Source organism: Tiliqua scincoides, chromosome 5, assembly GCF_035046505.1.
Source record: "Tiliqua scincoides isolate rTilSci1 chromosome 5, rTilSci1.hap2, whole genome shotgun sequence".
Classification (NCBI taxonomy): domain Eukaryota; kingdom Metazoa; phylum Chordata; class Lepidosauria; order Squamata; family Scincidae; genus Tiliqua; species Tiliqua scincoides.
In genome coordinates, this window is record NC_089825.1 from 105,694,805 (window position 1) to 105,708,885 (window position 14,081).

Here is a 14,081-nt window from a genome sequence, read left to right on the forward strand (position 1 = left end):
AAAAGCAAATTGTCAACTTACTGTTTCTCCAGAATCAGTTTTCATTCAATGTCTGGTACACACACTTGGCCAGTAACTTATGATTACTATGTATCTGCCTAGCCATAGATTACGTCTTATACATATTCTCAAACATTTTTTTTTAACCATAGGCAGAGCAAGTTTGGCTCAAATGGCATTAAGACATTCCTACAATGGAGAATAGTTTTCTTGTGTTCCTTGAGACATAGTCTCAGGAGTCCCACAGCTCAACAAGGAAATTCTACAGAGAAAATCTCAATTTTCTAGTTTCTCTACTGAAATAATTAACTGGGACGCTCATAAGAATAAAAAAAAATATTATGATTTTCTATTATTTCACAGATGGAGATTAGGGGGTTTGAATGCAACACAGGGCATCTCACTTTAAGAGCTTTGACAAGGACTGTTCCGCTGGTGGAATGAGCATTGGACTGTCCCACTGCCAGTGCCATAGCAGTTATAAAAAAACACTCTGACAGCAAGCAGGGTGGGGAACAGGATTGGGCTGTAAGGGTCTCATAACATCTCTTCCTGCAACAGCATCTAGAAATGTTTTAAATAGGGGCGGGAGAAACTCAAAGTGCAAACTCTTACTTTGTTTTGCACTGAAAGAGCTGAACTGCAACCATGCCATGGAGGTACAAGTTGCATGCTATGGTGGAGGGGGATTGATAAGGAGGTCTGCATGAGGTAGGGGAAAATATTTTTTTTCCCCTTACCCCTACCTAGGACCCCTGATGCCCTATGGATCTCGTCATACAGTTGGCATAAGTCAATGGAGACAAAAGGGGTTGAGTGAGCCACAAATGGGGCATAGGACCTGGGGTGCATGCTTGCTACTGAGATCCACCCCCTCCAGACCACTTCCCATCCCAACCCCCCTGATTCATCCAAATACTCCCCCTGCACTCCCCCTCCTCGCCTAAGGAATGCCCTGATATAGTTCTGTGGTCTGAGCTAGCACAGCTTCTTCTATTGCTTTCTGGTGGCAGCTCAAATTGGCCCAGTAGTGGTGTAATCCATGCACCATTGCAGAGCTTTTAACGTCAGCAGAACAATCATTCCACTGTTGCAAATGAACCGTAAGATTTAGTCCGTAAGCGTTATTGGGTGTATTGCGCTGTGTCTTCGTTTTTTGCTTTGGCAGATTCCAGATGCCCTTCATCAAAATGTTTTTTTTCCCTTTTTTATTTTCCAAAAACAAAAATAAACTAACACACATAACACACAAAAAAACACTTCACTACACAAAAAGGGGGTGCAGGAAATCATATATCATTATCATATATCCCTAAAACTAATAAATCATTACATATCTTAATCAGTTTCCTCTTCTAAATTTACCTCTAAATATCATTTTTCATTCAACGTTCATCTATTATATCATATCATAGTATATATGTAATAAAATCATCTCAATGTCCTATCATATATTTCTAAAACTTCATTTTCAACCAAGCATACAAGAATTTCCATTGCTCAATTTGTGTCGGTTTTCATTGTTGATCCAAATTTTCTGAAAACCTATCCATTTCCGCCACATTCATTATTTTCTCTATTAATTCATCTTTCAATGGTATTTTAAAATCCTTCCAATATCTAACATATAAAATCCTCACTACAATCAAAATCATAATAACTAAATACACATCTTTTTCTTTATCTATAACATCTAAAATAGTTTTAAACAAAATAATTCAGGTTTTTAAAATGTGTTGCTCTAATAAGTTTTATATTATGTTTCCAGATCTGTTCCCATTGATCTATTATGATATTATGACCTATATTTTGTGCCCATTTTATCATACATTGTTTTACTATTTCTTCTTGCATCTCAAAATCCAATAAAAACATATACATTTTTAAGTATATTTTTCTTTTGTTTCTAACAATAGTCTATCAAATGGCATCTGTTCCATATAGAAATTTTCTTGTCTCCCTCAAATCTTGAATCTAATTATAGGTGTGTCCACCAGCCCATCTCCACACCCTGCCTTGACAATTCTTCTTTTTTCTCTTCTTCCTCACTCTCCATGGAACACGTCTCAGAATTCTATTTTTATTATCATCCACTGTCCATTTCTTTTCCTGTGGAGCCTTAAGTAATTTTTCTCTGTAAAAGGTTCTGATGGATTTCACATGAATTTCTCTTGGTAATTCAGGTTTTCTCAGATAAAAAGTGCTCACTCTTCTCACTGAATCCAATTCTTTAGGTCTATCAATCCATTCTGAGACTAATCTGACAATCTGTCATGACTTATCTTCTCCTTTCTCTTCTGGTATATTTTGTATCCTCACCACTCAAGCTGCACTATTCATCTGAGTTTCTATTAACTTTGTCTCTGCATCATGCTGATTTTCTTCTATCTCTGATATTTTAGCTTGGTCTTTTCTGATCTTTTTTTCCCAATCTCTCAATCTCTTGTTTGTCTTCTTCTGATGTAATTTTCACATCTATCAGGTGTCCACTAAGTTCATCTAATCATTTAGTTAAAGCATCCATGCTGTGTTGGGTCTGTGCAGATTGATTTATTTGTTGCTGTACCATTGCCAACAGTTTTTCCATGTTGTCTTGCATAGTCTGTTTCCAATTTTTCCCTTCTGCTTCCTCTTGTACTAATTTTCAAATCCCATCTCCAACACTGGCAAACTTCAGACTTTCTTACCTGCCATCTTTGTTCTTTCTTTCTTTGAAACTCAAATATCTTTTTGTTTGCAATGCTCTTTATGACCACTAGATGTCCTCAGCATATTATCTTCCTTGCTGCAGTTATAGACACAAATCCAGTTCTTGCAATGTCTTTTTAAATCCATTAGATGTCTCTAGATGTCACTGATGCAGTGTCCTTGTTTTTGTTCTCTTATCTTATTTATATTTGTAGCCTTGGCAACCACATTCCTCTGTTCACAAGAATCTCAAAACATCCAATCACTCTTTCCGGCAATCCCAAGCAATAGTATCAAACCAAGGCAATAAACACTCCAGTGCACAAACTTTATCCAAGGACAATTAAATTGTAATCCAACAAAATTCAAAGTTATAAAGTTGTAATTACTGCTGGTATCCTTCAGTCTTGGAAGACTATGGTATCGCGCTCTGAATGGTGGTAAAAGTTGTAATTATACTTTCATATATCCATAACAAGCTTGGCAAATTTCTTCTACGATTTCTCCTCTCACCAATAAACAGCTGAGGGGGGAAACCTCCCCCCTCCTCTTCTTCTCACGGCAAAAAAGAACCAGATCAGGCAATCAATTACTGGGCTGATAGCTACTTGTGTTTGGAGGGGGGGGGATGTTCAGTGGGATGTTCAGATGGTCCAAGGAACATGAATTAAACCACCCCTCTACCTATGCTGTTATGCTATTCAGGACTGGACTCTCAAATTTTAAAAGAAGGAGACTAAAAAAAAACACAAGAGAGATTATTTCATTTTTAGCAACTGTTACCTTGCACATGCCCGATCTTGTCTGATCTCGGAAGCTAAGCAGGGTCAGGCCTAGTTAGTACTTGGATGGGAGACCACCTGGGAATACCGGATGCTGTAGGCTTATACCATAGTCTTTCGAGACTGAAGGTTGCCAACCAACCAAAGGCACATTGAATTTGGACCTCATGATGGTTCCCAAGCTTTTGGGCCATTGGGTGAAGACAATAACAGGTCCACAGTCCTGGACTCCAAAGCACCAAAGGACTGCTGATAGGACTATCCATGCAAAGGACAGGGCCTATATACTTCACACAAGGGGAAAACGAATCTCAACAGCAGGAACCAGGAAGGGCTGAGTCCCCCTATCAGGGCAATAGGCTTCTTCCTTTCTTGAATATTTCAAGAGTGTTTTCCATCTTGAGTGTTTTCCATAGTGCACTTCCAGTTGCTCATAGGAGCTAGAGAAGGTTGCCATAGGTCAATCTGCAGACCAGGGGATAGGTCTAGGCTGCAGATTTGATTTCCTTAAGTAGGATTCCAATCTTATCTTTGTCTGGTCTGTAGATTGCAGTGATGCTAGGGCAGTTTCCACTGCACGTTATGGGTTGCAAGTACCGCATGCCTTCACAGAGTGATGAGGAAAAGAATTTTTTACTTACCACACCTTTTGGCTATCACAAACCCAAATGGGGCCAAGGGGTCATGTTGAGCCTGGGAAGGGAGCCTAGGATGTTGGTGGTGCTGCTGCCACTGATATCTACCACCTTCTTGCCCCCAGCCAACCCTTATCTTCCCCTTCCCAGGAACACCCCCAGTGCCAGATGCAAGGGAGGGCACCAGAATGAGGTCTCTTGTTATCTGGTGTACTCCCTGGGGCATTTGGTGGGCCGCTGTGAGATACAGGAAGCTGGACTAGATGGGCCTATGGCCTGATCCAGTGGGGCTGTTCTTATGTTCTTATAGGTGATGGAGAGCCAGGCTTTACAACAATGTGGGGCCATAGATGCCACTACTTTGCAGCAGTAGTGGCTGAGACTGACCTAGCAGCAGCACAGTCTAAAGCTACTGGGCCATTTACGTCAGTGGGGTGCTCGCTGTCATATCCTACTCTCATAAAAGACCCAAAGCATTGAACCATAAAACAGGCTCTGAACAACAGGGGAGATAATCATCATTAACTTTCCAAAAACATTCTTCAGCTTTATGCCGGCTTGCAGCCAAACAATCTCCTTCATCCAGAGGAACAGAATCGTATCGTCTTACTTGCAGATGTTAGCAGGAGATATTTATGGGGTTGCAACTGGGAAAACTCTTGAGTTGGGGAATCAAATACTCAGCATGCTCCTGATAATAGTGTTTGAGGTTATGGGGTTATGGTAGTGGTGGTCAATTTTAACTAAGCAGCAGCCATATTTCCAATTGCACATCCTTTCTTCTCTCCATAATAAATTAGGTAACTAGGAACATACAGAATCCACACACATGGATGAAAAATAAGGAGAGCATTCATGGAAAGCACTCTACCACACACCAAATAATTTGGAGAGGGCAATTCTGATGTCTCTGTTTCTCATGCTATAGATAACAGGATTCAACATGGGTGGAATTGTGGAATATGTTATAGTGAATACCACATCCATATATGAATTGGTGTCAGAGGATGTCCTAAGGTAAACAATGGCATATGTAAATACAAGTGTGGAGAAAACGATGAGATGTGGGACACAGGTTGAGAAAGTCTTTTTCCTTCCTTCCACAGAGGAGATTTTCAGCACTGCTGTAAAGATCTGCACGTAAGTTGCAATGACAAAGATAAAGCAAACTAATACTATGAGAATACTTATGACAACAGCCGCCATTTCAGTTTGATATTGTTTAGAGCAGTAGAGCTTAAGTAACTGTGGGACTTCACAGAAGAACTGATTGACAATGTCGGAGCAGAAAGTGGCTGCAAGTGTCCCACCGGTGTGCAGTGCTCCATAGAGAAGACCAGTGATCCATACACCAGCAACCATTTGCACGCATGCTCTCCTGTTCATGATCGTTTCATATTGCAGTGGAAGACAAATGGCGACATACCGATCGTACTCCATCACTGTGAGAAGGAGGAAGTCAGATCCTGCAAAGGTGGCAAATAATAGAACTTGAAGTACACAACCAGCATAAGAGATGTGTCTGGTATTCAGGAGAGAATTTATCATGGACTTGGGGATAATGACTGAAACTTGTCCAAGGTCCTGCAGAGCCAGGTTCATCAGGAAGAAGTACATGGGGGTGTGCAGGCGGTGGTCAAAGGCCACCACAGAGATGATGAGAAGGTTCCCTGTTACAGCTACCAGGTACAATACAAGGTATATAAGAAAGTGGAGAATCCGCAGTTCCTGGAACTTTGAGAATTCAAAGAGTAGAAAGTCAGAAATGGACATGAGATCATTCATGTGAAGATGCACGGCATCTCTGGATGGAAAAACAAAGATAGGTGTTAGAATGTTGCTCATCCACTAAATTTTGGATAAGTTTATGAGCCAGGGACAAAATGCTGAGAAAGGAGAGTGATGAAGTTTCTGAATTCCCAATAAAGCATGGAAGGAACTGCGCTACAAGCTCACGATTGTACTTACCTACTTTTATCTATTGTTTACTATTCTCTGTAGGTTAATGCTTTTCTGAAACAGCAGCATTTTAAGGATGAATGACTAATGTCAGCATTGCTATATGTAAGAAGTTTTACTTTCTACAGGACGAGTAGCCCTTATCCAGACTGCTTGGGATGGGAATATGTCTTGATTTCAGATTTGTCTAGATTCCAAAATAATTGCATAAATATAATGAGAAATGCTTCTCCTTGCTCTTTTCATTGTTACCCATATGGGTATCTGCTGGCCTCTTTGATCTTTTTCCTTCAAAATGTCTGTACAGGTACATGCTACAGAGCAGAGAACAGAACTTACAGACTGCCTGCCCTGTATGAGCACAAGGCCATCTAGCACTACACAAGTGTTCTTTGTACTCTTACTGTGCTCACTGTTCAAACATAACAAGTGCACTTTCTGCACAATGCTGCTTTCTGCACTTGCAGGAATCACAGCACAGCCTGCTTCCTCTTTCACAAGGGGTGCAAAAAATCCCTGGAAGCTTACTGTGCTGAGCCCATACAAAATTTAAATAGTTAAACAGATAGTTATGGCATTTTGCTTCAGTTCAATTGTCTGCCCTTTTGAAGCCAATTGAAAAAAGGATGTTATCAATTATATGTTTTAAACATCTCATTCTTACCACCTTTTGAGAAATATTTGTGTCTCAGAGCCCAATCCTATCCCCCACCCCCATGGTAGAGCCAGAGCAAAAAGGCACTCTTTGTATCCAGTGGAGGGGGATCAGGAGACTTGGGGGGGGGGATTTACCTCTCCAGAAACCTCCTGCTCCTCAATGTGTCTGCAATTCACAAGTCCAAGGTGAGAAAGGGGATTGGGGTTTGGGGAAGCTGCAAAAAAAATAGGATCTGGAGTGCAACACTGGATTACCCTCTCCAGCAGTCTTCCTGCCTTCTGTTTTGCCCCCTCCCTGCCCCTCATCACCTGCTCTGGCTGTTGCGGGCAGGTCCAGTGACAAACAGGGAACAATGCCATCTTTCATGGCTGTGCTCCCAAAATGGCCACCAAATGAGAATTCCTTGCATTGCTAGTAGCCATTTTAGGACAGCTGAACTCTGCTCTGCTGTCATAAATTCCTCGCCCAGCAGCCTAATTCACCATAGGATTGGGCTGTACCTTGCAGCCCATAACATGAGAAGCATTCTGTGATGCTAAATTGCAGGCAGATTGAAAATAAACAAGTTCGTGGGAGAATTAAAAGAGGCGTACAGTGAGGTCCAGGTCTGGGGAGGCAATGCACACTCTCCCCCCCCATCTCCTCCCTTAAGCTCGGTCTATGAAATACACACACTCTCTCTCTCCCCCATCCTCCGAAAAGAAATGTTTTAAAAAATTTCACCTCTTCCTCCCCTATTCGGAGCTAGGAAGAGCTCAGCACAGGCCCCCAGAAGCAAAAAAAGCTGCCTCTCCTGGTGCTATGTAGAGCTGCTGTTTGCACAGGCTCCCTGCTTTTTTCATTTTTTTTTTTTCTAACAGAAAAGAAGCAACTCTTCCTGTTGCCTCCCCAGAGCTTGCCGATGCAGGCTTCCTGCTAGCTATTGATTAAAAGCCAGCTGCCCTGCTTTTTTATGTTAATAAGAAGACACTCATGATTACAGCCTAACCAGTTGGAGGCAACTCTTTCTGTTGCCTCCCCAGTGATTGATGACACAATCACTGACTTTTTTATTATTGGGCAAACAGAGGTAGCTCTCTGGTCTTAATTGCACAGGTGTTTCTGCCTGTTTTGTCCCTTGCAAGCCACCATATTGACTGAGCTGATTGGCAGCTTGTTCCTTCCTTGTTTGTGTGTGTGTGTGTGTGTGTGTTGTTTTAAATGGACTGTGTGCTGGGGCAGAAAGAAGCAACTTGGGAAAGGCCAAAGGTTTTAAAAAAAACAAAACTTGTTGGGTCCTTTTTTTTTACTTGCTAGGTTAGGTGAGGCTCTGCCTCCCCTGATAGCATGTCACTGGAATAAAAATCATAATAATCTGTTTAAATAAGAGAAGAATAAACTACACGAGACCCAGAATACATCACTGGCAGAAAGACTTAAGAAGCAAGAAAAGCCATCTTTATCATCCAAACATTTCCTGTGTCTGTGGGTGCTATTCGTAGAAGTCTACTTAGAGCTCTGGGGGGAGCTCTTTGCCCTGGCCCTTACATGGTAGATCCCACTAGCATTAGAAGCTATTCTGAGGATTCAGGGTTTTGCCTGACCAGGTGGGCTCTTGACCAAGGGCCTCACCCAGATGACCACTGACACCACCCTCACACTGAAAAGGCTTTTAAAATATCTTCTCTGGTACCAGTTTTGTATTATTACCCACTGCCAAAATAGCTGACTGCTCCTGGAACAGCTATTTATCACCAGAGAGCCACTACTGTGGATGATACAGTTTCAGGGTGGTATGGTTTTCAGCAAGGATGTCACTCCACTCTACTGTACTTCATTTTTGCCTTCATTTTTGCCAGCTGGGTTTTTTCATGTAAGAGGAGTACTTCTAGTCCATGGCCTTGTTAATCCCTCAATCATTCTTGCTATAAATGCAAATGAATGTAAACTAATATTAGCCTGTTACTTCAGTGGACGAGATTCTCCTACATCAATCTGTTTCCTACATAAATGAAGAACAGAGCTGATGAACCAACGAAACTGCTTGTTGCAGTAAATGGAACTAAACTAAGTAGCAATAAAACCCTTTGATTTTGTTGCTAAATGTTTCTTGTAACCAACTTAATGAAGAGAAATTGCTTCAGTATTCACGCATTGAATTCATATACCCTTCAAAAACAAAGCATGTCAGTTTGTTTCCCATGTAAATGAAATACATATTGGTGGGAAAGGTAAGGGGAAAGAGTTAAGAATTATCTCCCATTGCTGCTCTGATCCTGATCTGCATATGATATTTTAATGAGAAAAGAGTCAGCTGAAAGCTACACAGCATCTGAGGGGCAAAGTCAGGATTAGAACTGCTGTAGCAGAAAGTTTTAAAGTCCCCACAATCCCCACTCCTACTGTGATTTCACCCCATTTTGTGTGTCTTCCAAATTGACTGGTAAAAAAGAAGAAAAGCAAATTGGCCAACAGACACAAATGGGGCACAATGCAGTGGTTCCTAACTCTCCTGTCCACCACTTACCTCTTAGGGTTCTTTTTGTGGGGGAAACTTTTCCTCCATTCATACATTCTCAACTTGATCCAAGTGGTTGATCATCAATCAATATTTTATTTTGTCTGCTGGATTGTAATGTCCTCCTTCAATCGAAGAGCCTTTGAGGTAGGTTTCACATACCTTGCCTTGAGATTTCCAGCCAGCATATCTACATTAGACAACTTTGGAGGTCTGTCCTGGGCCCCCACTTTGGACCAATCCATTCGTCCAGGGTACCTACCAGCCCAAGGTTCTGTCCCTTTCAAAACCCACTCCATTTTGAAAGGGACAGAACCAACATCCTCCCTCATAGGAAAGAAAAGACCTGACACCAAGAGCCTTTGCTGGCCAAACCTCAAATCCCCTATAGAAAGTATCTTTATCAAAAGGAAGGGTTACTTTTGATGTTACTTATTGACTTTAGGAAGAGAGATGTATTGAATTGCAATACAATTGTTGAGGTGGGGGTTCCAATATTCTACTCTTTCCCGCTATGAGGATGATGAGTATCTAGGTAGAGCTGCTGCCTTGTATGCCTGAAGATCTGAGGCTGCCAGTTCGAAACAACCGGAAGTACCCCAGAACTGATGACACGCTGATATACTGATGAGCTGACCCTAGGTGGCAGAGAGGAGTTGCCGTCAAGTGGAGCATGGGAGGCGAAGGGCCAGAGAGAGGCCAGACCAGGAAGGAATCCAGCTGGAACAAGGAGTTCTATGAAAGACTAGAACTATTCAATTGTAAAAATCCCCACGGGGGTTTAAAACAACCTGCCTATGTAAACCTGTTGCGAGCTGCCTCCCCGCCCAAGTCGCTCCGAGACCGGACTCCTGCTGGAGCGTCGCCAACGGCTTGGCATGGGAACGCTGTGCAGCTGTTGTTTGTGGTTCTGTGCCTCACAGCCCACACCTTTGCTCCCACAACGGCAAGGAAGACGCACAGACAGAAGTTCTCCGCCACACTCCTCCTTTACTTATGTACAGAATATTTACAGAGTCCAAGTTGTACAAACAGTACACGAATCACACTTTCGACCAACGTAGCCTCCGGCTCACACTGCTCTGCTTCTCCCACATACTTGCTTGCCTCTGCTGGATATTTATAGTTCCTTCAGCCAATCACAGCATTGAGGTTTACTGCACAGTCATGCTAACTATGCTACTGCTGCTAGACACACACACACTCACCTGAGATCTCCTGATGCACATCACCCGATGTTGCATCAGCTTGAGACTCCCAGGATGCTGTGCACTCCTGGTTTGGCCAAGGCTTCAGGCCTGATACTGTGCAGCCAGTAAATTACCAGTCAGGCTGGGGTTTAGCCCGTGACACCCCTCCTAATTTCTGGCTGTGCAGTTCATTTACGTTTACCATTACAACTTCCTCAGGCAAGTTAACATTTTCATCACAGTGGGTACATTTCATAATTTTGTTTACATACATCTTTTTGTTACACATGTTGGTTTTACAATTTCTATTCCAGGGCATGTAATGCATATTTTTACACTTCACAATTTCTTTTGCTGTTTTCACACTACATACAGTGACCAAATTTGTTTCACCATCGTACCCATACCTATTGGGAGGCATTCCCTTATTTGCCCTGTTCGAACGCCTCGGTATGTCCAATTCACTTGTTTCCTCAGAGTCAGACTTTGATTTTGGCATTTTCAGGGTTAATTCTTCCCTCTGCCTCTGCTCAACATGCGGCCCCTCCTGCCTGCTGTTATCTGTCAGTTTTGGCAGATCGCCAGCAGGCGCTCCAGGCAACAAAATAGAGCTGTTCTCTGGCTCTCTAGTGTGAAGTCTGTTCCACCCCTCCCTCTCATTGAATTCAGCGGATCGGGAAATCACCAATTTACAATTGTTATCGCAAAAGCAGTAAGCTTTCGAGCCTGTTTCATAACCCAGAAACATCAGTTTTACAGCTCGTGCATCGCGTTTGCGTCTAAATTTCTGGGGGATGTGGACCCAGGCTGACACACCGAAAATATGTAGGTGTCTGAGAGACGGGGGTTTGCCGTATAAAGCCTCATACGGCGTCATGCCTATGCCAGACGTCCACAGACGATTAATCAAATAGTTGGCAGTCTGCATGGCTTCTGCCCAATAACGTTTGCCTAAATTTGCATCCGTCAACAACGCATTCATTTTAGTTTGCAATAATCCATTGCGTCGTTCCACCATGCTATTTTCCGCTGGCACTCCCCTGTTGGTAAGTCTGTGACGTATACCCTGGGCTTTCAGCCACTTTTCCAAACCTGCACAGGTGAATTCTGTGCCACGGTTGGTTTGTAATTCCCCAGCCTTACAGGCATATTTCCGTTCCACAAAACGTACCCATTCACGTATGCGCTGACTGCTGTCAGATTTGCATTGCAGTGGATAACAGAAGCTAAATCTGGTGTGGAAATCTATCAATATTAGGGCGTATTTTGCTCCCCCCACTGACTTATCAAGTGGCCCTATCAAATCTGCAGCCACCACTTGAAATGCTCTGTCCGTCTGCCTGTCACTTCACAGGACATGCTTTAGATTTTACCTTCTTACAGGTCTGGCAATCGAGGTATCTATGGCATTCCTGTAACTTGATGCCACTAGCATTCTGCATCGTTTTTTCTAATATATTATAGGATGGATGCCCCAGTCTCCTGTGCCAAACATGACAGCAACTGTCATGCTCTGCCTCATTCCTGCAGAGGTTTGTGGCTCCTTTAAATGGTGTACTGTCCAGTACATAAAGGCCACCTCTTTCCGTGCCTTGCGCACAAGTCTTATCACCATGCTTAACTATGCATTTCCCTTTATCAAATGTTACACGGTACCCCTCTCTGTTCAACACAGCAACACTCAATAAATTATGTTTGAGTTCGGGCACATACAAGACATTGCATACAGACCCATGAAATCCCGGCACTGTAACTGTGCCCTCCCCCTGCACTGGGGAGTTGAGTCTGTTAGGTAAGTGGACTGTCGCTTTTGATGTGGGTTCAAGAAATGTAAACAGTTCCTTCTCGCAGGCCACATGCTGGCTGGCTCCGCTGTCCAGCAGCCACTCGTGCTTGCTCTCCTGCTCCACCAGATGGACGACCGATACGTCGGGGCTCTTGCTGCCCCTCCTCCGCCTGGTATCTTTCCTCCTGGCAAAACGCTCCTTCAGAGAGGGACACTCACGCCGTAGATGCCGAGTGGATCCACAGGCATAGCAACGCCGCACTACGAACACTCCAGGGCTCTCACCATCTCCCTGGACAGCTGCTTTATCCGGACCATGATCCCTCGCTGTTGTTGCCTTGGCACTTTGCCCACGCTCCCGGCGGTTATCAGCTCTCTTCATCTCCTCTTCCATCAGCCTGCCGGTCAGGTAGGATAGTGTGAGCTGCCGCTCTGGGAGGGCTTCCAGGGTCGTAGCCAGTGTGTCATACGACTCGTCGAGGGAAGATAATATGATAAAAACTTGGTGCAGCTCGGGAATCTGAAGTCCACGTTCCTCAAGGTCGGCGCACAGCTGCCTCATGGCACGTAAATGGTCAGTCATGCTCGTGCTAGGTTCCAGGCGCTTGCAGTACAGCCTTCTAGTTAGGCTTACCTTTGACACGGCTGAGTCGGAAATGTACACCACACGAAGTGCATTCCAGCACTGGTGTGCTGACTCCAAGCCGCGGATGTGGAGAAGCTGTGAGTCTTCCAGATCCAATATAATCGTGGCTAGGGCTTGCTCATTTGCGTTGGTCATTTCCTCACTTTCATCCAGCTGTGCATTCCAAACGACATGCCACAGCGACTGTTTTATGAGCAGGGCTTTCATCTTCACAGCCCAGCCCCTATAATTGTGCTCATTTAGCCTTGTTAGTGGATATCCTTGGACGGCCGCCATCATGCAGCTCTGTACAAATGTCTCTGAGATAAATAACGCTCAGCAGACTCTTTGGGGTGTTTAGGCTGGTGCAAAACTTGGCACAGTACCTGTTGAGATTATGACCTGTTGCGTGCTGGGCCCATAACCTGTTGCGAGCTGCCTCCCCGCCCAAGTCGCTCCGAGACCGGACTCCTGCTGGAGCGTCGCCAACGGCTTGGCACGGGAACGCTGTGCAGCTGTTGTTTGTGGTTCTGTGCCTCACAGCCCACACCTTTGCTCCCACAACGGCAAGGAAGACGCACAGACAGAAGTTCTCCGCCACACTCCTCCTTTACTTATGTACAGAATATTTACAGAGTCCAAGTTGTACAAACAGTACACGAATCACACTTTCGACCAACGTAGCCTCCGGCTCACACTGCTCTGCTTCTCCCACATACTTGCTTGCCTCTGCTGGATATTTATAGTTCCTTCAGCCAATCACAGCATTGAGGTTTACTGCACAGTCATGCTGACTATGCTACTGCTGCTAGACACACACGCACTCACCTGAGATCTCCTGATGCACATCACCCAATGTTGCATCAGCTTGAGACTCCCAGGATGCTGTGCACTCCTGGTTTGGCCAAGGCTTCAGGCCTGATACTGTGCAGCCAGTAAATTACCAGTCAGGCTGGGGTTCAGCCTGTGACAAAACCGCCTTGGATTAAAGTCTGAGGAGAAATCTGATGACCAAAAGAAAGGCAGTATATAAATACCTGTATAAATAAAAAAATAAATCGGGAAGGAGATACAGGTTTACCTGACCCTCAAACACACTGAATATTGCACCTCTTCTCTTGTACCCATAAAATAACAGGTAACTAAGTACATGTTGAATCTACACATATAGATGAAAATAAACAAATTGTTTAGTCAACCCAAACCTATGGGTAGGATGTCCATTTGTTATCTTGCAATCTGTCATTGCATCCAGTGGACC

General features: G+C 43.7%; 1 protein-coding gene across 1 annotated transcript; it reads right to left on the bottom strand.

Moving 5' to 3' along the window:
• Positions 1 to 4,972: 4,972 nt before the first annotated feature.
• Positions 4,973 to 9,464, bottom strand: LOC136652920 (olfactory receptor 14J1-like). The gene is made up of 2 exons (XM_066629843.1): positions 9,382 to 9,464; positions 4,973 to 5,909 (listed from the first exon to the last, which is right to left on the bottom strand). The coding sequence occupies exons 1-2, from the start codon at positions 9,462 to 9,464 to the stop codon at positions 4,973 to 4,975; spliced, it is 1,020 nt and encodes a 339-aa protein (XP_066485940.1).
• Positions 9,465 to 14,081: the final 4,617 nt, after the last annotated feature.

Bases quoted from the DNA above. Each gene is read 5' to 3' on its own strand.
- LOC136652920 (XM_066629843.1), bottom strand. From the start codon at position 9,464: ATGGATTGGTCCAAAGTGGGGGCCCAGGACAGACCTCCAAAGTTGTCT. The intron at 5,910-9,381 runs GTATGTGAAACC...TTTTCCATCCAG, and splicing joins GCTGGAAATCTCAAGGCAAG to AGATGCCGTGCATCTTCACA.